We start from the raw sequence: 26,248 nt of genomic DNA on the forward strand, positions 1-26,248 counted from the left end.
TTTGCAGTAGATTTATATTTTACAGCAATGTTGCACAGAAAAGGTGTCACTGTTTAATAAATGACTTAAACAGTATTTTTTCTACTTTCAAATATCTTTTTTTTTTTTCGTTTCAACAGTTGTATCGTAGAATGTCATGTATCCAATTACTGACCAATATATCGATAACCGCTGTATCGTGATATAATCGTTATCGTGAGCCTTGTATCGCGAATCGTATCGTATCGTGAGGTGCCCTGAGGTTCCCACTCCTAGCCCCGGTGCTTTCAGACGCGGTTAACTCATTGGATGCTTTGTATAAAAGGCGTTATGTGGAAAAGCTTCAGTCTATCCATTCGCTAGATCCATATTTGATGCCTAAATCGATATTTTTCGACCCGCTGTCTTCGCCCTCTCTGCCTGACATCTGCTACATTGATATCTACAACTAACGTGTCCACACAAAATCAGCCTATTCTCACTAAAGTTTGAAAAACTTCAAGAGCAGCACTCTAAGCAACATTACCCCGTGTGACCCTTTACTTCCAATTTTCTAAAATGGCGACAATCAAAAAAAAAAAAAAAGTTGACTGCGATGGCCGACGCTTCAAGGATAGGTGGATATTGGACTATTTCTTCAATAAAACACGCAACAACTGTGTCTGCCTCATTTGCAAAGAGACAGTCGCTGTTTTCAAAGAGTTCGATGTGACGCGATAATGATATTACTGAACAAGACACGCTGACATGTACGACAACATTACAGGGAAGATACGCAGTGAGAAATTATAGCAACTTGAAGCTAGTTTAATTTCACAGCAGCAGTATTTCGCAAGAGCCCGAGTGTCGAAAGAGAACGCCACAAAGACGAGATTGTTGAAATTATAAATTAAAAAAAAATATAAAGCAAATGTGACACACAGAAGGGCTTGCTAAAATTTGTTTAAATATGTTGTTCTATGTAAATCAGCCAAGGTAGCCCCCCTCATTTTTACCACACCAAATCTGGCCCCCTTTGCAAAAGGTTTGGACACACATGTTTAACTTCTTTCACTTGGTACCAGCTAAATATTATTCAAAAAATAATGATGGTGGAAGAAATAAGCATCTTGAATTTGAAACTGTATGTTGTTGGCGATTAGCCTAGCAATGATCCTAATTGTGGTTGTCAGCCCAAAACCCTCTAAATATATATTAAATGCATCTTACCAGATATAAAATGACTACTACATAATCTGTGGTAATCGTTTGGAGCCCAGTTTTCTCGTCGAATTGCAGCAGTCCATCTCGCTCTCCTCTCTGGGTCTCTGGGAATACGGAAGAACTTCAAGTCTCTCCGTCTATCTTCTCTGTTATTGCAACCGACCGCCACACACGCCTTCACCATTTTGATTATTAATGTTAACGAGCAGAAAAACACGCCATAATAGGAGGAATTTACGTAGCGGTAATGCTAAAACCCGATGAGTAGACGGACAACATGGCGCGGAGGCGTGGTTGTGACGTCATGTGAGTAGGGTCTATATTTACGTATGGAGTTTTACACTTTTAAGACATTTTTTTAACTCACTTCTCCTATACTCCACACACAAAAAATGGCCCAAATGTGTATTTTAAATTCATAATCCATGCCCCTGATTCAGTCCTTCTAAACTATAGACACAACTCCTGCTTTACATTCAAATCTCAATTCTAAAACACTTTGTTTTCCAAAACAATGTACACATTTGGGCCATTTTTTCTGTTTTTGTGCGTGGAGTATTGGAGAAGTGAGTTAAAAAATGTGTAAAAAGTGTATAACTCTATAAATAAATGTAGCTTCACTTGAACTGACACAAACTATCACATGAATAGTGCAACCGTGGTGTGTTCTGTTTGAGCCGCATACTAGCACAATTTATGTCTAGTGGTTGCATTTACATATGAATGGTTGCTGTCTGTCGGACAACAACTTGCTAATTCATTTTGGCCACCTCTGGGTTTTTCCGGAGGAAAGGCCAAATAGGCCATTGCTTGGGAATATTAGGGGTATTTGTCTTGAGAAAGGCCGAGTCGGCATCTGCTGGGTTTTCTAGTGTTAACTGCTTTGCCAAAACGCATAAAGAATGTTGTTGTCTGCTTCTTTTTCTGTCAAAAGACTGCTGACTCTTTCCATACCGTGTTTTTCGAGCAATGTCGCTTGCGTAAGCGTAAAAAACAAGTTAGTGAGCTTGCGTCACTCAAACTGGGACCACCTTCCGCCAGACAGGACACACTTCCGGTCCGAGCGTGATTTGTCGAAATGTTGCTGGCGTAAGCCCAAAAGTGATCGTGCGACACTCGGACTGGGACCGCCTTCTGTTGCATAGACACGATTCCAGTCTGAGCGCGTTTTTTTGAAATGTCGAAGGAGTAGGCGCAAAAAGCAATCGACCGTTGCTTGATCCGGGACTGCCCTCTGCCGGACAGACACGCTTCCGGTCCGTGCGCGCTTTGTCGAAATATTGTAGGTAGGGTTGTTCCGATCATGTTTTTTTGCTCCCGATCCGATCGTTTTAGTTTGAGTATCTGCCGATCCCGATATTTCCCGATCCGATTGCTTTTTTTTTTTTGCTCCCGATTCAATTCCAATCATTCCCGATAATTTTTTTCCCCGATCATATACATTTTGGCAATGCATTAAGAAAAAAATGAATAAAACTCGGACGAATATATACATTTAACATACAGTACATAAGTACTGTATTTGTTTATTATAACAATAAATCCTCAAGATGGCATTTACATTATTAACATTCTTTCTGTGAGAGGGATCCACGCATAGAGAGACTTGTGACTTTGTATATTGTGACTAAATATTGCCATCTAGTGTATTTGTTGAGCTTGCAGTAAATGATACTGTGACCATGCCCAAATGCATGATGGGAAGTGGAACCATGACTGTGCGTAGTGCTACCAATTGATCTTCTCTGCGTTGGGAAATAACATAAGGTGTTAAGAAAAAGATCAATTGCTACCTTGCTTCCCCACATTGCTTCCCGTGATATTTCTAATCGTAGGGAGAGGGATTGTAAGGCTTTAGCCAATTAAAAAAAGGCTCCAAAGGCTGCCAAAATTCACTCTACTCATTTTACGCAGCCTTTTATCTCTCTATATAGGTAAAACGGCGCCATTACAGATTGAGCGCGACAATGCGTGAGTGGGTCGTGCAGCGCATGCATTAATTGCGTTAAATATTTTAACGTGATACATTTTTTAAACAATTAATTACCACCCTTATTGGGATAAATCTGATAACCCTACCTTAAGCCTAAACTAAAGACTCTTGATGAGTGTAACATATTATGTCTGTAACGTTAAATACAATTAGAAAACGATTTAATTAAAACATATATATTAAAAAAAAAGGCATGGCCGATATTTTTTTGCCGATTCCGATACTTTGAAAATGACGTGATTGGACCCGATCGATCGGCATCGATCGGGACATCTCTAGTTGAAGGCGTAGCCACAAAAAGCCATTGAGCGTCACTAGAACCGGGACCGCCTTCTGCCGGTCAGACACGATTCCAGTTCGAGCGCGCTTTGTCAAAATGTCGAAGGCGTGGGAGCAAAAATCCATCAAGTTTCGCTAAGACCGGGACCGCTTTCTGCTGGACAGACACGCTTCTGGTCCGAGCATGCTGTCGAAATGTTGCATAAAGCGATTGATTGTGGCTCAAACTGGGACCGCCTTATGTAGGATAGACACGATTCTAGGGCTGCAGCTATCGAATATTTTAGTAATCGAGTAATCGACTGAAAATTCTATCGAGCAGGTAAAGAGCAATTATACATGAGAAAAAAAGACATTTAATCCAATTTTGAACCGTTTTCAGTCAATCAATGTCTTTATTTTCGATGTACATTGTTGAAAACAGCCAACAATTGCATGTAAGATGTGACCAGGAAAAAAATTCACTGCTTTCACTCAAAAAACTTCTAGATCTTATTAAAAAAAAAAAAAACATGTGATTATGTAAAATATGTACAACAAAAAAAACAAAATGTAATTACGCTTGATAACACACATCACTTGAAAGCTATGTGTTTTCCCAAGGTGTTTCAATTTAATTTCCATTTGTGTCAAGCTATTTTTAAGTTTTAGTTAAGTTTTAAGTTAGTCTAAACTGTAAGTACTGGTAGGATTTTGAGTTTTTGCAGTGTTAAAAATAAATGTATGGTACTTGCTGTATTGGAGCACATTTATTTAGCAATGACTACTGAGCTAAAACTGACAGTTAGCTTTATTATGTTTTAATTTTACACCCTCATCACTCTACAGCGCTGTGTTTTTACAGATTAAATAAAGCCTGTATGTAAGAGACGTTAGCCACGCATCGGCAGTGGTCATAATCAATAGAAACCTAGCCGTCCGAAGGGCTAACGTTACGTGAGCGAGTGAAAGTAACGTTATATTTATTAGCGATGAGAAGTCTACTGCTTAAAGATGGCAGCTGTTTACTAACGCTGCCCAGACGCGGCCGAGTCTGTCATTGCGCATCTAGTCTTAAATGCATGCGATATCTATGAGACGCATCGGACACTACCTGCTACCAAACTAGCATCATGCGGGCGTAGTTTTTAGCAACGTCAGCGTAGTTTGTAGCGGCTGTCGGCTGCGGTAAGTTTTTAAACATTTTCTATTGCTTCTTCATCTACGCACGTGACGTCAGCGCGTTGTCCCGCATTAAAAGTAGTCCGGGCAAAACGTGATGCTTAGAGCTGGCAAAATCAAACAATTCCTCGAGGTGAATAAAATTACTCGGATCAGTTTTTAAATTTGAGTTACTCGAGTTGCTCGAGTATTCGTTTCAGCTGTACACGATTCCGGTCTGAGCGCGCTGTGCTGAAATATCGATGGATCAGGCGCAAAAATCGATCAAGCCTCGCTCAGACCAGGACCGCCTTCCGCCAGACAGACAAGCTTGCGGTCTGAGCGCAATTTGTCGAAACGTCGAAGTTGTAGGTGCAAAAATCGGATCGAGCGTCACTCGAACCGGGACCGCGATCTGCCGGTCAGACACGCTTCCGGTCCGAGCATACTTTGTCGAAATGTCGAAATCGTAAATGCAAGAAGTGATCGACTGTCACTCGAACTCTGACCACCTTCTGCCGGGCAGACACACTTCCGGTCCAAGCGCAATTTGTCGAAACGTCAGCGGTGTAGGCACAAAAAGCGATTTAATGTCGCTTGAACCGGGAGCGCCTTCTGCTGGACAGACACGCTTCCGGACCAAACGCGCATGCTGACGTAAGCCGCAATTACCGTTTCTTTGGTGGAACGTGAAGGCCAAAATGCTGAAAACGGCCCCAAATGGCAGCTAATTGCATGAGTCATCTGCGATTGGCTGGTGACTGATTCGCCTACTGCCCAGTTATCTGGGATTAGCTCCAGCACCCCTGCGACCCTTGTGAGGATAAGCAGCTCGGAAAATGAATGAATGCATGAGTCTTTATATTCCGAGTCACAAGTAATTCCCAAGTCTTGACTGGTATGGGCAAGTCAAGTTGAGTAACGAGGTTGAGTCAAATCACTTTTTAAGGTCGTTTTAATGTCGAGTCGAGCTGAGTCACAAGATTGCAAAAACGGGTTGTGTCAAGTCAAACGTTTTTGAGTCGAGTTAAGTCGAGTCACAGGTTGTTCTGTGAGGGCATAACAAGAGAGAGCAGCCAAGGCCACCAAGCGGATCACTGCCAGTCTACGATCCGAGTTTTTTTAGTCTTAAGTCATTCTCTCAAGAGTCAAGTCTTGAGTTATTACCTCACGAGTCGAGCTGAGTCACAAGGTTGCAAAAACAGGTCGTGTCAAGTCAAAACGCTGTCGAGTCAAGTCAGGTCACAGGTTATTCCTGGAGGGCATGACAAGAGCAGCCAAGGCCACCAAGCGGATCGCTGGCAGTCTATGATCCAAGTTTTTCGAGTCCCGAGTCATTCTCTCACGAGTCGAGTCGAGTCTTGGATCCTCCCGGCTCATGTGAGTCAAGTCTGAGTCTGCGTATTTTTTCTTCAAGTCAGAGTCGAGTTGCAAGTCACCAAATTAGCGACTCGAGTCGACTTGAATCCGAGTCCCTGTGACTCGAATCCAATTGTCTGCCACCAGCAAACACCAAATGAGGTGAAAACGAGTCATGGCCAAAACAAAAATGAGCCAAGGCGACCAAGCGGATCACTGGCAGTCTACGATCCGAGCTTTTTGAGTCTTAAGTCATTCTCTCAAGAGTCAAGTCTTGAGTTATTACCTCACGAGTCGAGCTGAGTCACAAGGTTGTAAAAACAGGTCATGTCAAGTCAAAACGCTGTCGAGTCAAGTCAGGTCACAGGTTGTTCCTGGAGGGCATGACAAGAGCAGCCAAGGCCACCAAGCGGATCGCTGGCAGTCTACGATCCAAGTTTTTCGAGTCCCGAGTCATTCTCTCACGAGTCAAGTCGAGTCTTGGATCCTCCCGGCTCATGTGAGTCAAGTCTGAGTCTGCGTCTTTTTTCTTCAAGTCAGAGTCGAGTTGCAAGTCACCAAATTAGCGACTCGAGTCGGCTTGAATCAGAGTCCCTGTGACTCGAATCCAATTGTCTGCCACCAACAAACACCAAATGAGGTGAAAACGAGTCATGGCCAAAACAAAAATGAGCCAAGGCGACCAAGCGGATCACCGGCAGTCTACGATCCGAGCTTTTTGAGTCTTAAGTCATTCTCTCAAGAGTCAAGTCTTGAGTTATTACCTCACGAGTCGAGCTGAGTCACAGGGTTGCAAAAACGGGTCGTGTCAAGTCAAAACGCTGTCGAGTTACGTCAAGTCACAGGTTGTTCCTTGAGGGCATAACAAGAGCAGCCAAGGCCACCAAACAGATCGCTGGCAGTCTACGATCCAAGTTTTTCGAGTCCCGAGTCATTCTCTCACGAGTCGAGTCTTGAGTTATTGCCTCACGAGTCGAGTCGAGTCTTGGATCCTCCCGGCTCATGCAAGTCAAGTCTGAGTCTGTGTTTTCTTTCTTCAAATCAGAGTCGAGTTGCAGATTTGCGACTCGAGTCGACTTGAGTCCGAGTCCCTGTGACTCGAATCCAATTGTCTGGCACCAACAAACACCAAACGAGGTGAAAATGAGTCATGGCCAAAACAAAAATGAGCCCGAAAAACAAGAAAACAAAGCTAAGATCTCTCAGGCCGCCGTCTTCAAAAGTCAGGGAGTATGTCTAGACTAGTATGGACGAGAACAGCAGTTTGCCACCTGAAAATACCTCTCTGAGATTCCTGACCAAATTAAGATATTTGCCATATTCGACGGACACAGGAGCGTGCGAGACGGCTGGAAAATTCAGATCGTTCGCGGATCGTTCCCACAGTCGAACGCCGGCGGATGGAGGTAACGCCCGCCGGCTGGCTGACTCACCTGTCAGCGTCAGTGACCAGCGCCAGACGTCCGTAGTCCCAGGCCACTTTCCGTAAGACGGAAAAGACAAAAAGCAAAACCTGTGGAAGAATAGGCAGGGTCACGTCACGCAGTGTACCGCGGTCCATTTGCGATCTCGCGGCGGTCTGACCAAGAAGCACATGAAGTCCAGCGCCAGAACGGTGGGCACGCCGCCGAAGGGAAGTCCCTGCAGGACGGTGCTGCGGATGCGCGCTGAGTAGCAGTACTCCTTGGAGCCGCCGTCCCCGGAGCAGTTGTCGCGGGCGCCGCACGCCTGGCCGCCTCCCACGCCGGCCATGGCGACCATCAGGATTGCCAGCATGCCGGACGACGGGGGTGACGAGACGTGTCGCCGTCAACGGCCTTTCCGCCTGGAAACATTTTATGACTTATATACTGTATTATGGTGTATTAAACCAAATATGTATGATGGAGAACGGTTTTCTAATGGTAGGAACCATTTTGAAATGAACTACGTAAAACGTGCAGTTTCTGTGAAAGGTTGTGTAAACTAGTAATAAACTGAAAAACATGTTGTTCTCATCCTTCTGCTGTGGGTTTATCACTAGTAGATGTTCAATCCATTTGAACTGGGTGGGTGGCAGCGATCCTCCCACTTCAAAAACATTGGACATCTATGGCCGTCAAAGGCAGTCACTTCCTGTTGATTGTGGGCAATTTTGTGTGAGTGAATAGGAAGTAATCAGTAAGTGCCCCGAGACCAACATTAGGTGACCTATACGCAGGGCCGGCCCAGGCCATTTGGGGGCCCTAAGCAAAATAATGCAAAGGGGCCCGTATTTTTGGCCCACCATTTCGTCACACTATACTGTGAAACCCATACATGCAATCCAACCCATACGTCCATATTTTGTATATTAATCAGATTTTTTTGCACTGTATACTTAAAACTTCTCTCCCCCAAATGATTGTCAGTACTTACAATAGATAGCGCCAAACCTTTTTCTAAAAGAGGAAAGAAAGAAGTTACGGAAGAACTTGTATTTTTTTTAAGCTTGTAATCAAGTATCAAAACTCACAAAAGTCAAATAAAGCAAACTGTAGTAAAAAAAAACAACAACAAAAATTGCCAGATTGGGGGCCCCCAAGTGGTCAGGGGCCCTAAGCAGCTGCATAGTCTGCGTATAGGCTGGGCCGGCCCTGCCTATACGTACTCTGTCACTTTTCTTAGTCAGGCAGTGCACTGGAGTTGCTTAATAAATTTAACGATGATTGATAGACGTTAAGGTTTGATCTTGCCAGAGACGCATGGAAGCCGAAACTTCAAAGCGCCGCATATGTCAATCGTTTGACTTGTTAAACAGTTGCTGTGGCAACTCATTGTGTGTAAGTGAGCAGCTTGAGCGGATTTGAGTGGACTCACTCAATGAAGCATTTAATAAAGACAAGCATTTTTTAACTTTATTTTTGTTTAAAAATAATTTGGTGGGACAGTAACCTGTTTAAAACTTATCATATTTATTCCATTTGAAGTGCTTAAAAACCATTAGGGTTGTCAAAATGATCGCGTTAACGAGTGGTAATTAATTTTTTAAAATTAATCCCGTTAAAATATCTGACGCAATTAACGCACAAATGCTCCGCTCAAACAGATTAAAAATGACAGTACAGTGAAAGGTGTACTTGTGTTTTTCGGAGTTTTGCCGCCCTCTGCTGGCGCTTGGGTGCGACTGATTTTATAGGCTTCAGCACCCATGAGCATTGTGTAAGTAATTATTGACATCAACAATGGCGGGCTACTAGTTTATTTTTTGATTGAAAATTTTACAAATACAATAAGAGGGGTTTTAATATAAAATTTCAATTTGTACTAAAATTTATCTTTTAAGAACTACAAGTCTTTCTATCCATGGATCGCTTTAACAGAATGTTAATAATGGTAATGCCATCTTGTTGATTTATTGTTATGATAAAGAAATACAGTACTTATGTACCGTATGTTGAATGTATATATCCATCTTGTGTCTTATCTTTCCATTCCAACAATAATTTACAGAAAAATATGGCATATTTTATAGATGGTTTGAATTGCGATTAATTACGATTAATTAATTTTTAAGCTGTGATTAACTCGATAAAAAATTTTAATCGTTTGACAGCCCTAGTATATATATATATTTAAATTGTTTCTCAACTTTCTAATTATACTTTGGGGAAAACGGTGAAAAAACATGTCTTACATGTATGTCTTTCCAGTGCTAAATCTGGGGTTGGGGGTGCTACTTTGCGTTTTTTTTTCACTTATCGCAACAGCTGGGCCGAGAACGAAAAGTGGTAATATGTATTTGGCAAAATGGCTTTTGGCATGTGGCAAAATGGATTTTGGTGGCATTTTTATTTTGTATGTGGCATTTTTTTTTGTTTTTGTATGTGGCATAATTGATTTTGGTATGTGGCATTTTTAATGGGTATGTGGCAAAATGGATTTTGTTATGTGATTTTTATTTGGTATGTGACATTTTTTTGGTACAGTGGGGCAAATAAGTATTTAGTCAACGACCAATTGTGCAAGTTCTCCTACTTGAACAGATTAGAGAGGCCTGTAATTGTCAACATGGGTAAACCTCAACCATGAGAGACAGAATGTGGGGGGAAAAAAACAACAGAAAATCACATTGTTTGATTTTTAAAGAATTTAGTTCCAAATTAGAGTGGAAAATAAGTATTTGGTTACCGACAAACAAGATTTCTGGCTGTCAAAGAGGTCTAAATTCTTCTAACGAGGTCTTACGAGGCTCCACTCGTTACCTGTATTAATGGCACCTGTTTTAACTCATTATAGGTATAAAAGACACCTGTCCACAACCTCAGTCTGTCACACTCCAAACTCCACTATGTCCAAGAAAAACGAGCTGTCGAAGGACACCAGAGACAAAATTGTAGACTTGCACCAGGCTGGGAAGACTGAATCTGCAATAGGTGTAAAGAAATCAACTGTGGGAGCAATTATTAGAAAATGGAACACATACATGATCACTGATAATCTCCCTCGATCTGGGGCTCCATGCGAGATCTCACCCTGTAGCGTCAAAATGATAACATGAACGGTGAGCAAAAATCCCAGAACCACACACGGGGACCTAGTGAATGACCTACAGAGAGCTGGGACTACAGTAACAAATGCTACTGTCAGTAACACAATGCGCTGCCAGGGACTCAAATCCTTCACTGCCAGACGTGTCCCCCTGCTGAAGACCGTACACGTCCAGGCCTGTCTGCGGTTCGCTAGAGAGCATTTGGATGATCCAGAAGAGGACTGGGAGAATGTGTTATGGTCAGATGAAACCAAAATAGAACATTTTGGTAGAAACGCAGGTTCTCGTGTTTGGAGGAGAAAGAATACTGAATTGCATCCGAAGAACACCATACCCACTGTGAAGCATGGGGGTTGAAACATCATGCTTTGGGGCTGTTTTTCTGCAAAGGGACCAGGACAACTGATCTGTGTAAAGGAAAGAATGAATGGGGCCATATATGTGACTTTTTTTTTTTGGTATGTTAGAAAATGGATTTTGGTATGTGACATTTTTATTACGGCATGTGGCATTTTTTTGGAATGTGGCAAAATTGATTTTGTTATGTGATTTTTATTTGGTATGTGACATTTTTTGGTATGTGGCAAAATGGATTTTGGTATGTGGCATTTTAATGGGTATGTAGCCTTTTTTTTGGATGTGGCAAAATGGATTTTGTTATGTGGCATTTTTATTCGGTATGTGGCAAAATGGATTTTGGTATTTGGCATTTTTATTCGGTATGTGGCAAAATGGATTTTGGTATGTGGCTTTTTTTTTTTGTATATGGCGAAATGGATTTTGGTATGTTGCATTTTTTTGGTATGTGGCAAAATTGATTTTGTTATGTGATTTTTATTTGGTATGTGACATTTTTTTGGTATGTGGCAAAATGGATTTTGGTATGTGGCATTTTTATTCGGTATGTGGCAAAATGGATTTTGGTATGTGGCATTTTTTTGGTATGTGGCAAAATTGATTTTGTTAGGTGATTTTTATTTGGTATGTGACATTTTTTTGGTATGTGGCAAAATGGATTTTGGTATGTGGCATTTTTAATGGGTATGTGGCATTTTTATTCGGTATGTGGCAAAATGGATTTTAGTATGTGGCATTTTTATTCGGTATGTGGCAAAATGGATTTTGGTATGTGGCTTTTTTTTTTTTTTTTGGTATGTGGCAAAGTTGATTTTGTTATGTGATTTTTATTCGGTATGTGACATTTTTTTGGTATGTGGCAAAATGGATTTTGGTATGTCGCATTTTTAATGGGTATGTGGCATTTTTTTTTTGAATGTGGCAAAATGGATTTTGGTATGTGGCATTTTTTGGTATGTGGCAAAATAGATTTTGGTATATGGCATTTTTTTGTATGTGGCAAAATGGATTTTGTTATGTAGCATTTTTATTTGGTACGTGGCAAAATGGATTTTGGTATGTGGCATTTTTTATTTTTTTGGTATTTGGCAAAATGGATTTTGGTATGTGGCAAAATGGATTTTGGTATGTGATATTTATTTGGTATGTGACATTTTTTTGGTATCTGGCAAAATGGATTTTGGTATGTGGCATTTTTAATGGGTATGTGGCATTTTTTCTGTATGTGGCAAAATGGATTTTGTTATGTGGCATTTTTATTCAGTATGTGGCAAAATGGATTTTGGTATGTGGCATTTTTATTCGGTATGTGGCAAAATGGATTTTGGTATGTGGCATTTTTATTCGGTATGTGGCAAAATGGATTTTGGTATGTGGCATTTTTATTCGGTATGTGGCAAAATGGATTTTGGCATGTGGCATTTTTTTTGGTATGTGGCAAAATTGGTTTTGGTACATGGCATTTTTTTGGTATGCACCAAAATGGATTTTGGTACGTGGCATTTTTTTTTTGGTGGGGGGCGCAAAATTGATTTTGGTATGGGACATTTTTATTTGGTATGTGGCATTTTTTTTATGTGGCAAAATGGTTTTGGTATGTGATATTTATTTGGTATGTGACATTTTTTTGGTATCTGGCAAAATGGATTTTGGTATGTGGCATTTTCAATGGGTATGTGGCATTTTTTTAGTATGTGGCAAAATGGATTTTGGTATGGGCATTTTTTGGGTATGTGGCAAAATGGATTTTGGTGTGTGTGAGACATTTTTTTGGTATGTGGCAAAAGGGATTTTGGTGGCAAAGTAGATTTTGGTATGTGGTAAAGTGGCTTTTGATGAATAGCATTTTTTTTGTATGTGGCAAAATGACTTTTGGTATATCCAAATTAATGGAAAATTTGGATGTACATAGCTGTCAATGGCGTGGACATGCCTGCAAAAATGCCATATACAAAATAAATGTTATATACACCAAAAAAGCCATATACCAAAAGTCATTTTGCCACATACAAAAAAAAACAAAAAAAAAAACACACCGTATATCAAAAGCCACTATGCCAGATACAAAAAATGCCACATACCAAAATCCATTTTGCCACATAGCAAATACCACATTTCGTTCTCGCTGTCTTTCTATCGCGACAGGTACTGGTTCTGGTCCCCATTAACCCCGAAAAACAAGGGATAACTGTATTGTCACACCCCTATTTACACGACATTCACTCCAGCGCGCACGCTTCAAAATATCTCCGCGCAGGCGCACACAGATCCTGCCGTTTCCAATAAGAAAGTTCAAATAAATGTTTTTTAAATGATTGTTATTTGTTTGATTGTCTCTTGTTATTGTGGGAACGTTATCTTTCATAAACATGACGATTGGTGGGTGGAATGAAGAAGGAAAATAAAGGAAGAAAAGATGGGAGGCAGGCAGGCCCGCATCCCTCTGTTTTTCTTTAACACAGATGCAGAGAGCACGCCGGACTTGACGTCATCTGTCATTCCAAAAACGCGGCTAATGTCCTTGCTTTCTTTGCGGGCGCATAGCTTGTCAAAAAGAGTGAGTCTCGAACATCTCTTATACGCATATAGGACCTGAATCATTTTTTTGGATTTTTCTTAGCCGGTCATCTCATCCCGAGGAATGATTAGCAATAAATCACGTCATCATAAAAAATTGCGTCCTTCGCAAGCGAGCGAGCGACAATGGCACGGGGAAAGCCATTGTTTTTGCACGATGAGACGCCGTCACGTCACGTGCCGGCTGTCTGTCACGTCGTCCGGCACTGAGTCAGCGTGTGACGTCATGGCAGGACGAAGCCGAAGCCGCCCGAACCGAGCCGAACTGCCGCTCGCTCGGTGTCCTCTGCGCGTCTTACGTAAGAGCGCCCCCCCAACGCAGATCGTCATCGCCGCCACGGTCGCCCGCAAGATAGCCCCCCATCCCCCTACCGCGGCCGTAGGTCGCGTGCGTGCGTTCTAGCGGGGCCTTTTGCGAAACAATGGCCGAGCGCGCCTCACCTGAGCACCGGAAGTGGCGTGATGAAATCCTCACGCAGCTCCGAGCGTCTCGCGGCCCGCGTCCGCCGAGTCGTCGTGCCGCAGCCTCGACGCCATCGCCGGCCGGCCTGCGAAAGCCGACGGCTGCACCTGCTGCTAAACCGACCGCCCGCTCTTCTCGCTCCTCCTCTTCTTCTTCTAGCTTCTTCTTCGTTTTCCTCCTCCTCTTCAGATGCTGAAATGGAGGCTGCTTCTCGGCTGGGCTGGGCTCGGCTGATCTTGTCCGCTAGCCGCCGCCGATGCTGCTGCGGCTGCGGACGACACGCGGCGATTGCGGGCGAGGCGTCGACAGGGGGCGCCAAACTAGCCCTTCAAAATAAAAGCCCCGTACGGCAAAATGCCCACGCCTCGAGTGGAAAAGCTAGACGGGCATTGACTCTACCATGTTCTTCTTGTCTTTCTTAAATGTTGTTTATTATGAAGTGATGTGTATTAATGTTGATGATGATTAATTTCCCTGTGGGACAATAAAGACTTTCTATATATCTATCTCATAGGCGGAGTTTGACTTTTGTGGCGGGGGGGGGCACAACATGTTGATGACCCCGAAACGCAGTGTCAGCGATAAAATTAACTTACAAGAATATTTATAATAATAAGTTGACAATGAGTGTTTTTTGTTTCCCATCATTCTTGAGGGGAATTCTAAATCAGGCTGCTTGGGCGATAATTTTCGCCAAGATCGTCATCCATTGAATATGGTACGCCCGCCGGTGCCGTGCCCATGTAGTTACCCCAGTCAAAAATTGTATCCCCTGGGTGCAGCTAAATGGGTGTAGATCTGTGTCTTTATTATTCAATAAAAAAAAATTGCTTCACTCAAAAAAAAAGTTGCTTCAATCAAAATATATATTTTCAACCAAAAAGAACTTGCTTCAATCAAAAAGTGTTTGAATGCAAAAATGAATTTGAAACAAAAAAAAATGCATGTAAAAGCTATTTTTCTTTGATTTTTTTTTTAGTTTTTTTTTTTATTGAAGTCATTTTTTTTTTTTTTTTATTAAATCAACTGTTTTGATTGGAGTAATGTTGATTTGTGTTTCGGCCACATTTTGGCTAGGACATTTTTAAAATAAAAAAGAGAGAAATTTCATTCATGGACAAGGTTTTTGAATGCGAAAAAATATTTGAGATTGAAAAATTTGCATTTGAACACTGAATTTTTCATCAAAAAGGTTTTCTTTGATTGAAGCGACCTTTTTTGTGTTTGGGCCATATTATGGCTAGGACATTTGTGTCTAAATCAGCTATGTCCAAAGTCCGGCCCGGGGGCCAAATACGGCCCGTGGTCAAATTTCATCCGGCCCCCAGCCTCTGTCATAAAATCAATAACGTCTGGCCCGCACACAGACTTAATAAATTGGTCAGCAGTACTGCTACCAGCATATGAAGTAGCTTACACACTAATCTTTGGGCACTGGGAATCTTTGGGCACCTAACGATTCGATTACAATTACGATTCAGAGGCTCCGATTCGATTATAAAACGATTATTGATGCACCCCCCTCCTTTTTTATTTTTTTTTATTTTTTATGTTTTTGTTTTGTACATTAGTTCCGAAATGGTTCAAAAATCCTCTCAGGCTAAACCAAACTATTTCAGTATCAAGTTAATATATAACAGTAAACAAATATACAAAAATAACAGTAAATAAAAAACTCCAGTCCCCATTCTGTATCAGCAGCTTTAAACTACATTCAATTAATTTACTGTTGTGAATTAACTGTTACAGTTTTTTAAATTGCTCCCGTTATTCCATAATTTCTCTTCTGTCTACTTTTGTCAAAGTTTTAACACGTTTAATCATTTAAAGATAGATTCAAGACAAGATTCTGCCGATATAGGAGTATTTTAGATAAAAAAAATAATTAGGTTCTGTACAACAGAGCCTTCTAGAGAGGTCTACTGCTTTAAGATGGCGGCTGTTTACTTACGCCGGAAAGTCTGTCATTTCGCATCTCTGTTCAATAATACATGTTCTAACACTGACGGCGTCTGTCATTTTGCATCTAGTTCTACATATATATGATATCTACTGTAGCCGTATGTTTGTAGTAGTGCTGCAACGATTAATCGATTAACTCGAGTATTCGATGAAAAGAAAAAAAATCAAATTAAATTTTGTTGCTTCGAGTATTCGTTTAATTAAAGTGGCATGGATACACTGCCCTCTGGTCTGCCTCTTTTCACATGGCTGAATCCAACTGCTCCCCGTTAAGACCAACGTAAGCTAAGTTTTTGTTCGAGCTAATGTTTTTTAATGCATTCATAATTTAGTTTGTAGGTATATTTAGCCGTTTTTGTGGGAATATGTCTCTGAACCATTTGTTAAGAGCATTGTAAAAAAAAAGAAAAACTAGAATTTTATAGCATTTAAGCAGGCGGACTTTTTCTACGTAAGCCAATTGTTCTTTTGTCGTACATGAATCCTCATTAAAAAATATATATACACCGTTTGAGGCTCAGCTCAGGTATTTTAATTTTTCATGTTCCTTATCCGATTACTCGATTATTCGAAAAAACTAGTCCATCGATTAATCGACTACTAAAATATTCGATAGCTGCAGCCCTAGTTTGTAGCAACTAGCAACTGGGCGTTGTTTGTAGCGGCTGTCAGCCGCAGTCAGGTATGATTGTTTTTTTATTTAGCGGCATGAGTTGAATATGATATTTACTCTCGGTCCGTTCCTCATTGCGTCCCAAAGACCGCGCTGGCTGTGTTTTACTTCCGCTTTACCTGGTTTAATTCAATAATCGGAATTTGAAAGTTTGTGAATCGTTCTCGAATTTTCCACGGCCGAATCGCGAATAATCTAAGAATCGGAAATTTCGCACGCCTCTAGTATTCATACTAGCTTCGCTTGCTAGCTAGCACAGCTATTCTCCCAGTCCAGCCCAACCGCGTCATTGCATTGCGTACGTAAAACTCCTTAGGTCGAAAAACGTACTAAATATAATAGATTTTTAAATAATATTTTATGTGTTTCTAATAACATATTTGAGTAAAAGAGAACAATTGTGGCTTATTAGAGCCTACAAGTCTTTAAGTCCGAGCTTACCTTTAAAGTGCTATTTCTGACTTTTTACGGTAGATAAGTGCTAAAAAAAATTTGCACACTCGCCAGTGCCCCAGTACTGTTTTAGGTTAAGTGATGCTCCTGCTACGCAGCTGCACCCAGGTCACACACAATGGCTTTATCTCAATACGATGACCTTGGTTGGGAGAAAGGCTCCCATTCAAATAGTCACAAGTTACAGACACTTGTGAATAAGACAATATTGAAATGAATATATCAAGTAAAAGGAACAAATTTGTATGTGAACTAGAAACTGCAATTTCTGGAGAAATTACTCTTAAGTCTTTGCTGTGTGGAGGAACAGATCTTAGCCCCGCCCAGGTTGGTTTAGGGACATTTTGGGGACACTTCCTGTTGATTTGGGGGGCGTGTCCTGGTCAAATATGGTAATTTAGGGGGTAGTTTCCGGGTCATAAAAGGTCATTTGGGGGGCGTGTCCTGGGCATATTAGGTCATGTGGGGACCTATGGGGCCGTGTCCTAGTCATATCAGGTCATTTGGGGGACACTTCCTGTTGATTTGGGGACATTTGGGGGGCGTGTCCTGGTCAAATATGGTCATTTGGGGGTAGTGTCCTGGTCATATCAGGTCGTTTGGGGGGCGTGTCCTGGTCATATTAGGTCATGTAGGGACATTTGGAGGGCGTGTCCTAGTCATATCAGGTAATTTCAGGACATATGGGGGCGTGTCCTGGTCATACAGGTCATTTGGTAACATTTGGGGGTGTGTCCTGGTCATATCAGGTCATTTGGGGGCGTGTCCTGGTCATATCAGGTCATTTTGGGGTCGTGTCCTAGTCATGTCTGGTCATTTGGGGACATTGTGGGGGCGTGTCCTAGCCATATCAGGTCATTTGTGGACATTTGGGGGACACTTCCTGTTGATTTGGGGACATTTGGGGGAGTGTCCTGGTCAAATATGGTCATTTGGGGGTAGTGTCCTGGTCATATCAGGTCATTTGGGGGGCGTGTCCTGGGCATATTAGGTCATGTGGGGACATTTGGGGGGCGTGTCCTAGTCATATCAGGTCATTTCGGGACATGTGGGGGCGTGTCCTGGTCATATCAGGTCATTTGGGGGGCATGTCCTGGTCATATCAGGTCATGTGGGGACATTTGGGTGCGTGTCCTAGTCATATCAGGTCATTTGGGGACATTTTGGGGGCGTGTCCTGGTCATACAGGTCATTTGGTAACATTTGGGGGTGTGTTCTGGTCATATCAGGTCATTTGGGGGCGTGTCCTGGTCATGTCAGGTCACTTGGGGACATTTTGGGGGCGTGTCCTAGCCATATCAGGTCATTTGTGGACATTTGGGGGGGTGTCCTAGTCATATCAGGTCATTCGGGGACATTTGGGGGGGGTGTCCTAGTCATATCAGGTCATTCGGGGACATTTGAGGGACACATCCTGTTGATATCTGGTAATTTCCTGTTGGTTTGAGGACATTTGTTTTTTTGCAATTGAAAATGAATGGGAAATTTGGACCTCCATGGCCGTAAATGGCATCGACATCCATATGCGTCAATGGAATACAAGTACATTGGCATCAATAGAATGGACAAACATGCCCGTCAATGGCATCAATGCAATGTAAATGCCGTTTGAAATGATTGGGAAATTTGGACGTCCATGGCCGCAGCACCCTTAATAAGCGTCAATGGAATTGGGGACGTTTGGCGGGACACGTTTTATTGATATCTGGTCATTTCCTGTTGATTTGGGGACACTGTTTTTTTTTGCCATTGAAAATGAATGGGGAAAAAATTGGACTTCCATGGCCGTCAATGGCATCGTCTTACATAGGCGCCAATGGAATCCAAGTACATTGGCATCAATAGATTCGGCATACATGGCCGTCAATGGCATCAATGCAATGTAAATTCCATTGGAAGTGAATGGGAAACTTGAACCAACGTTGCATCCCATTAAAAATGAATGGGAAAGTTTTTGGCAAATTTCCGGGTCGTATATGAACAATAGGTTTCCTGTTGAAGTAGCTTCAAAGCAATGTGGCAATTGAGACGGAGGGAGGCGCTCCTGCTCCAACCGCCGTAAAAACTCATGGGAAGAAGAAGAGACTGTTTGTTTCTGGGAAGCTTGACTCAAGATGTCGGCCGCGTGGAAGGTCGCCCGGCGCACGCTCGGCACGTTCACGCTCCGGAAAGCTTTCTGCACCGACGCCAACAAGCCAAAGTCGGGCTTCGCGGCCGCCTTCGGTTCTCAGTCGGAGCTCGGTCGTCGTCGCCGCCGCCCGGAAGACGACGACGCCTCCTTCGCGGATCTCCTCCGCCGCAGCCCGCTCGTCCAGATGGGACCCGGCAAAGACAAGACGGTCGTGGGGAAGATCTTCCACATCGTCGGCGACGACCTCTACGTCGACTTCGGCGCCAAGTTCCACGCCGTGTGTCGGCGGCCGCAAGGGGACGAGCTGAAGCGCGGCGACAGAGTCCGCCTGAGACTGCACGACTTGGAGTTGACCGGACGCTTTCTGGGGGCCGAGTCTGACGTCACGCTGCTGGAGGCCCACGCTACCCTACTCGGAAAAGACGGACCCACTACGACTCGCTCCTGACTTGGACTTTTTTTTAACAAATAAAAGCTTTGTTAGCTCTTTGGAGCTCAACGACTGCAGCAGTGACCGAATCGTCCGCAAGATGGCGTCGTGCGAGCTGGCCTGAATTAACATTGAACAAATACACATAAATTATTTTAATGATTTTTTTTTTTGGTAGGAATTGAATTTTCCACATTGTTATTGCAGAAGAGTGATGTCATTAATAAGTGGGGAATTTTCTTAAAGGGACACTAACACAACAGAGTGGACAGTGACACTGGGTTGTGATGCGGGAAGTGGGGTGCTCCAGCACCCCCTGATGTTAAGAAGGAAAAAAGTTAATTTTGTTAATTAACAATGAAAACTGGAACAGTAACTGAATAAATAATTAGCAAAGAACATTGATTTTCATTGTTATTTACATACATCTGTAGCATTGCAATGCATGCTGGGAGGCATGTTGGACTACAACAGTCTTGACAGCAGGCGGCAGAAAAGGTCTCCCCTAAGGAAGTAGTGAAGACCAAATGAAGCTTCTTGAAGCAATGATCAATTGGTTCAAAGGGTTAAAGGGTCTGTTAAAATATAGCTATATTAATACTGGCGACACAAATGGCACCCTGTCATAAAAGAACAGCTCAAAATGACCAACAAGGGAAAAACCAGGTTGGATCAATGCACAGAGATAGGACGCCACCCTCACCGCAAAAGCATAAAAAAAAACAACAAAAAACGTCCAATTAGTTTGAATCATAGATTTCATAATATATTTACAGGACGCGGGGCCGATTAATTGGCGCCTGCATTGTTGGCGAGGCCGTCAAAGCTGACCGAGTGGAATCACAGACAGCTTTTTCTGTTGAAAATTCTTGTGAATAAATGCTTAAATCCCTCAATTATTTATAGATATGGATGTAAAAGAGTCTTGATTCTTGGTTAAAAGCAAAACATAACACTGCTGTTAGCACTTATTTTACATTAATATGTCGAAGTACAATGCAAGTCTGTTAGTAAATGTAGCTAGCGGCCGCCTAATGTAAATGAAGTTGTCCGGTGAAAATTCTTGTGAATAAATGCTAAAATCCCCTAATTCTTTATAGATATGGACGTAAAACAGTCTCGATTCTTGGTTAAAAGCAAAAAAAAAAAAACGTGCAGTTTGCATCTATTTTGCATAAATATGTCAAAGTGCAATGCTAGTGTATTAGTGAATTTAGCTAGTGGCCACCTGATGTAAGCAGCTTTTCCGGTGTAAATTCCTGTGTATATGCTTAAATCCCCGAATTCTTTATAGATATGGGCGTAAAAGCGTCTCGATTCTTGGTTAAAAGAAACAAAAAACCCAGTGCGGCTGGCATTTCTTTTACGTAAACATGTCGAAGTACAATGTTAGTCTGTTAGTAAATGTAGCTAGCGGCCGCCTGATGTAAACAGAGCTTTTCCAGTGAAAATTATTATGAATAAATGCTTAAATCCCTGGATTCATTAGATATGGTTGTAAAACAGTTCCGATTCTTGGTCAAAAGCAAAAAAACAACAAAAACAAAAAAAACGTGCAGTTAGCCTTTATGTAAATATGTTGAATGTGCTGCCAGACAAAGCCACTGTGGTGCCGCCTTTTCACCACAACATCTTTTACGTTGAAAATTATTGTGAATAAATGCTTAAATCACCAAATTCTTTTTAGATATGGATGTAAAACAGTCTCGATTCTTGGTTAAAAGCAAAAAGAAAAAACGTGCAGTTAGCATTTATTTTACATTAATATGTCGAAGTACAATGCAAGTCTGTTAGTGTTAAGGAAAAGATCAACCACTACCGTTCTTCCCCACATTGCTTTCCACGAGGGATTTAAAGGCTCTAGCCAATTAAAAAGAGGCTCCAAAGACTGCCAAAATTCTCTCTACTCATTTTATGCTGCCTGTTAGCTCTATATATATATATAGGTAAAACGGGGCCATTATAGATTGAACGCGACAATGCGTGAGTGGGTCGTGCAGCGCATGCGTTAATTGCATTAAATATTTTAACGAGATTAATTTTTAAAAAATTAATAACCGCCGTTTACGCGATAAATTTGATAGCCCTACTTTAAGCCAAAACTAAAGACTCTGGATGACTGTAAGACATTTTGTCTGTAACGTTAAATACAATTAGAAAACAATTAAAAAATATATATACTGTATATTAAAAAAAGGCATGTCCGATATTTTTTTGCCGATTCCGATACTTTGAAAATGACGTGATCAGACATCTTAGTTTAAGAATAACTGCGACCGACTGAAGCGGAGTGTAGGACGGCCCCTTACTTGCAGGCGTGGCGCAGTGTCTGGGGAATCTGTCCTGTCAATTTAATTATGAAGTCTATGTTTGAATGTTCACCTCGCACTCCAAATGGATCAGACATCTATCTCCAACACTCATTGAAATTTACAGTTGACCAACGATTGGACGTCTATCACAGTCAATGGCACTGAAACGACGGAGAAACGAGTAACTGTTTGAGACAAAGCCAATCGTTCCACTTTTATTGTCTAGTTTTTGCGCAGTTATAAAGTTATATGGCGTCAAATCGCAGGTAGAAAAGTTTTTCTCCAAAGGGGCGGGGCAGAAAGCTGGTGGGCGGGCGTTCAGATCATGGAGTAGGTTAACCACTGAAGGAAGAAAAGAGGACATGATTGTCAACGCGGCGGCAGTTTCACCGAGGGACGGAGATCGACTATAACCTGGTTGAAGTCGAGCTGGATGGTGCCGCCGTCGTCGGGGTCCATCTTCTTGAAGATTCCTGAAGACGCAAAAGGCGCTTAGCCGGCGGACAATTTGAGATCTTAAATGTGATGAGAAGGATCTTACGGAACATGATCTCCAGCCTCATCAAGCAGCCCACAAAGTTGTCAAAGTCCAATGTCAAGTCAGGCTCGGCGTAGCGGGCCACTAGCAGCTGGTAGATGGCGTTGTTTAGGGTGAAACCTACCACATAAATAAAAACAAAAATCACACTTAATATATATTTATATCAGGGCTGTCAAAATTATCGCGTTAACGGGCGTTAATTAATTTTTTAAAATTAATCACGTTAAAATATTTGACGCAATTGACGCAGATTACCCGCTCAGACAGATTTAAATGACGGTACGGTGAAACACCACTTGTTAATTGTGTTATATGGAGTTTTGCCGCCCTCTGCTGGCGCTTGGGTGCGACTGATGTTATAGGCTTCAACCACCCATCAGCATTGTGTAAGTAATTATTGACATCAACAATGGCAGGCTACTAGTTTATTATTTGATTGAAAATTTTACAAATTTCATTAAAACGAAAACATTAAGAGGGGTTTTAATATAAAATTTCCATAAATTGTACTAAAATTTTTCTTTTAAGAACTACAAGTCTTTCTATCCATGGATCGCTTTAACAGAATGTTAATAATGTTAATGCCATCGTGTTGATTTATTGTTATAATAAACAAATACAGTCCTTATGTACCATATGTTGAATGTATATATCCATCTTGTCTTGTCTTTCCATTCCAAAAATAATTTACAGAAAAATATGGCATATTTTATAGATGGTTTGAATTGCGATTAATTACGATTAATTAATTTTTAAGCTGTAATTAACTCGATTAAAAATTTTAATCGTTTGACAGCCCTCATATATATCAGTGACGTGCGGTCAGGGGAGGCAGGTGAGGCACAGCCTCACCTGTCATCATGACAAAAAAATAATTATAGCATCAAATTTATATTAATATTTGTCCATTGCTCTTTATGTATGACTCATTTCAAACATTTTTTTATAGTCAAAATCGCTGAATTTGCCAATTTCCTGTTCAAATAAAGATATGAAACGAGAGGTGCGGCAGCAACGAGTAAAGCCTCACCTCTGATTGTGCAATCCCTAACAAACTGGGTTGATACATGGAATTGGAGCGTGCTGGTTGCCGTTGTCGCCATTATAATGTTTCCAGATACGTTTATTTGACCTGATTTTCCACAGTCTGGCTAATGTCTTTAACCCTTAAAGTTTAATGTTTGTCAGCGACATATTTAGTTTTGCTGATTGGAAATAAAACCACAGTGAAAAGGCGCAGGCTGCGGCAGATAGTACTCTGCCGCACTGAAAGGGGGCGTACGTGAAACTGGACTTTCCGTCAAAAGTGGACGCGATTAACACCACAGTGACCACACCGGAGCTAAAAGGTTCGCTTCAAACTGCGGGACAGAAGATAACTCGCTTTTCAAACGGACTGGTACACCCGAAAAGACTGGCTATGTGGCTGTCCTCGGAAAAATCGCCTTTGCTGCTTTCCCTGCCTTTTCTTCTCAACTTGTGCCAATGTCTGGACTAACACGATATATTGTGACATTAAAAAACTACCACGAAGCCTCAGCAAACATGAGAGCTCGACCACTCACATTCAAAGCCTGATTGCTTTAAAAACTTTTGGAAGCTCAAGGATCGATTTGGCTTTGACGAACAGCGAAAGCTCAACGGTGCTAAGGTAAAAGAAAACCGAAGGAGTTTGAAAGACCTCATTAATGCAATCTGTATCCTAGCTAAACAGGAGTTAACATTTCGTGGTAACGATGAGCGTGTAAGCTCTTCTAAACGTGGCATATATGTAGAACGATTACATGGTTTTGCTGAGAAAGATGAAAGGTTAGCTAGACATTTGGACACATCCACTGTGTTTTCTGGCTTGTCAAATAGAACACAGAACGATCTAATTGAAGCAATCCTCTCCATTGAGGCGGAGAGATTTTTTAAAGTATAGGAAAATAAGGAGGACTTTTACAAAAAGGGCGTAGGTTTGCATAGGGACGGTAGGGACATAACACTACCAACTTTTCAGGATGCTAAAATTGTCCCCACCAACTTTTAAGCAACCTTACCTTTTTTTTTGCATGATATAATGTTCAGTTATATAGAGAATTTAGATCTTTCAATAGTTCCATATGTTGTAAGGATAGAATTGACCCTACCATTATTAAGTGAATTATTTTCATTATGTTTATGTTTGCTAATAAAAACCAGACATTTATTCAGGAAGTTTTCAAAATGTTTCTTTAGTATTTTTTGAAAACAAAGGTTTGAATCGAACAGTGTATCATCTGAACCAATGCACGTAAAAGTTATTATCAGTAGATAAGGATTTATTTTGCATTGATCATTTTGCCTATTAATTAATAAAGTTCATATACATGAGAAATGTGGCCCTTTGCCCCCTTCATCTAATCTGTTTGGTCTTATTAATGTCCCGTCCCCAGCAAAAAGTGTACCTATAGGCAGGTTATGCTATTATATCGTCCCTACGAATGTTGAGACCAAACCTATGTCCTTCCAAATTAACGCCGGTTTTTGTGGTGAAGGACAGGCGCAAGACCACAAACAGTTTTGATTTCAATCTTATTTAAAAAATAAATAAATAAATAAAATAAATAAAATATTCTTTGTTTTTCTTTTCACACTTTTTGTTTAGCAATCTGTAATAAACTGATTAAAGTATCAGAATTAAAAGTTTTAAAAACAACTGAATATTTCACTAAAGGTCAGAATTGAATTCTGTGGTTTTGTACACCACTCTTTACTCTCATTTATGTTGCATGAATTATAGAATTGCGACGACCAACACATTGAGGGTGTGGGGCAAATGCATGTTATTTTCTTACTTTTACGTATCGATAATATGTACCGTGTGTGCGTGTTTTGTGAAGAATGCTGATGAGATATGAAATAACCAGTAGCCAATTGAATAAGCTACCCTTTTTTGTTTATATATTTGGAAATCTGACACTAAAGGAGTCAGTGCCTCACCAACCATGAACCTCACCGCACGTCACATATATATATATATATATATATATACATATGTACAGGGTGTCCCAAAAAAAAGTATAGATTAAACACATTGAAGCAATGATGGCAGCCAGACTAAACATTGAAGAAAGAACATTCTTTCTCAAATCCTACTGGAAGTATGAAAATGCAATTCAAGTATGAACATGTCATGTTATTAGCTGTAAAATGGTGTGTACATTTTTTGGGGGACACCCTGTATTTTGCAGATATATACTTCCTTTTATTTACAGAAATATATATACACAGTATATCTGTTCATATCACATGGTCACACATAATCATTTACTATCTCATAACATTGTGTTGATCTACTTTGTGAGCGCCTGGGACCAGTACTGTTTTGTATACAAGGAATCTTGCTCAAGGTTATGGACAGCGACTTCTCTACCCTCTAGTAGTTTTCCATTATTTTCATCTGGAAGCTGCTGATTGTTACGGCAAATATAAACTGTATGGTCTCGAAGGTCAGGCAGATCTTTTTGGGGCACCTGCGTGATGCTCTCGTGGACATTTGTCATGGCTGGCCAGCTTTTAAATACGCTTTCCTTAATAAATGTGTATATTTTAGGTGATTATTGCTTTCCTTCTGTTCCTGAATTGTGTGTCGTCATCTCCTGTTCGTTAAGAGAATAAAAGAACCTGTAAAAGGACTTCTTTTCTTCTATAAATACATGTATAGGTATTTCTAGGGTTGTTCCGATCATGTTTTTTTTGCTCCCGATCCCATCCCGATCGTTTTAGTTTGAGTATCTGCCGATCCCGATATTTCCCGATCCGATTGCTTTTTTTTGTGCTCCCGATTCAATTCCAATCATTCCCGATAATTTTTCAAGATCATATACATTTTGGCAATGCATTAAGAAAAAAATGAATAAAA

General features: G+C 41.2%; 3 protein-coding genes across 5 annotated transcripts in view; 1 reads left to right on the forward strand and 2 right to left on the reverse strand.

Annotated features, from left to right (window-relative positions):
• LOC130920327 (CSC1-like protein 2) overlaps positions 1–14,278 on the reverse strand; it is a 32,147-nt gene extending 17,869 nt beyond the window's left edge. The window contains exons 1-3 of one of the 3 annotated variants that reach the window (XM_057843446.1): positions 13,839–14,278; positions 7,538–7,778; positions 7,387–7,466 (exon numbers count right to left, since the gene is read on the reverse strand). In XM_057843446.1, coding sequence (XP_057699429.1) covers positions 7,387–7,466; positions 7,538–7,729 — 272 coding nt within the window. In that variant the 5' untranslated portion in view covers positions 7,730–7,778; positions 13,839–14,278. The remainder of the gene's footprint in view (positions 1–7,386; positions 7,467–7,537; positions 7,779–13,838) is intronic. The other 2 variants (XM_057843447.1, XM_057843448.1) reach the window with 2 other exon arrangements.
• Positions 14,279–19,002: 4,724 nt separating this feature from the next.
• mrps28 (mitochondrial ribosomal protein S28) lies at positions 19,003–19,660 on the forward strand. The gene has a single exon (XM_057843755.1). It carries the CDS (start codon positions 19,063–19,065, stop codon positions 19,525–19,527), a length of 465 nt encoding a protein of 154 aa, XP_057699738.1. The 5' UTR covers positions 19,003–19,062; the 3' UTR covers positions 19,528–19,660.
• Positions 19,661–22,128: 2,468 nt separating this feature from the next.
• LOC130920486 (calpain-2 catalytic subunit-like) overlaps positions 22,129–26,248 on the reverse strand; it is a 30,545-nt gene continuing 26,425 nt past the window's right edge. The window contains exons 19-21 of the mRNA XM_057843754.1: positions 22,363–22,479; positions 22,236–22,294; positions 22,129–22,163 (exon numbers count right to left, since the gene is read on the reverse strand). Coding sequence (XP_057699737.1) covers positions 22,140–22,163; positions 22,236–22,294; positions 22,363–22,479 — 200 coding nt within the window. The 3' untranslated portion in view covers positions 22,129–22,139. The remainder of the gene's footprint in view (positions 22,164–22,235; positions 22,295–22,362; positions 22,480–26,248) is intronic.

The sequence above is a fragment of the Corythoichthys intestinalis genome, chromosome 8 (genome assembly GCF_030265065.1).
Source record: "Corythoichthys intestinalis isolate RoL2023-P3 chromosome 8, ASM3026506v1, whole genome shotgun sequence".
Taxonomy (NCBI): domain Eukaryota; kingdom Metazoa; phylum Chordata; class Actinopteri; order Syngnathiformes; family Syngnathidae; genus Corythoichthys; species Corythoichthys intestinalis.

What these genes read in the sequence shown, in the direction of transcription:
- mrps28 (XM_057843755.1), top strand. Translation starts at nt 19,063, where the DNA reads ATGTCGGCCGCGTGGAAGGTCGCCCGGCGCACGCTCGGCACGTTCACG.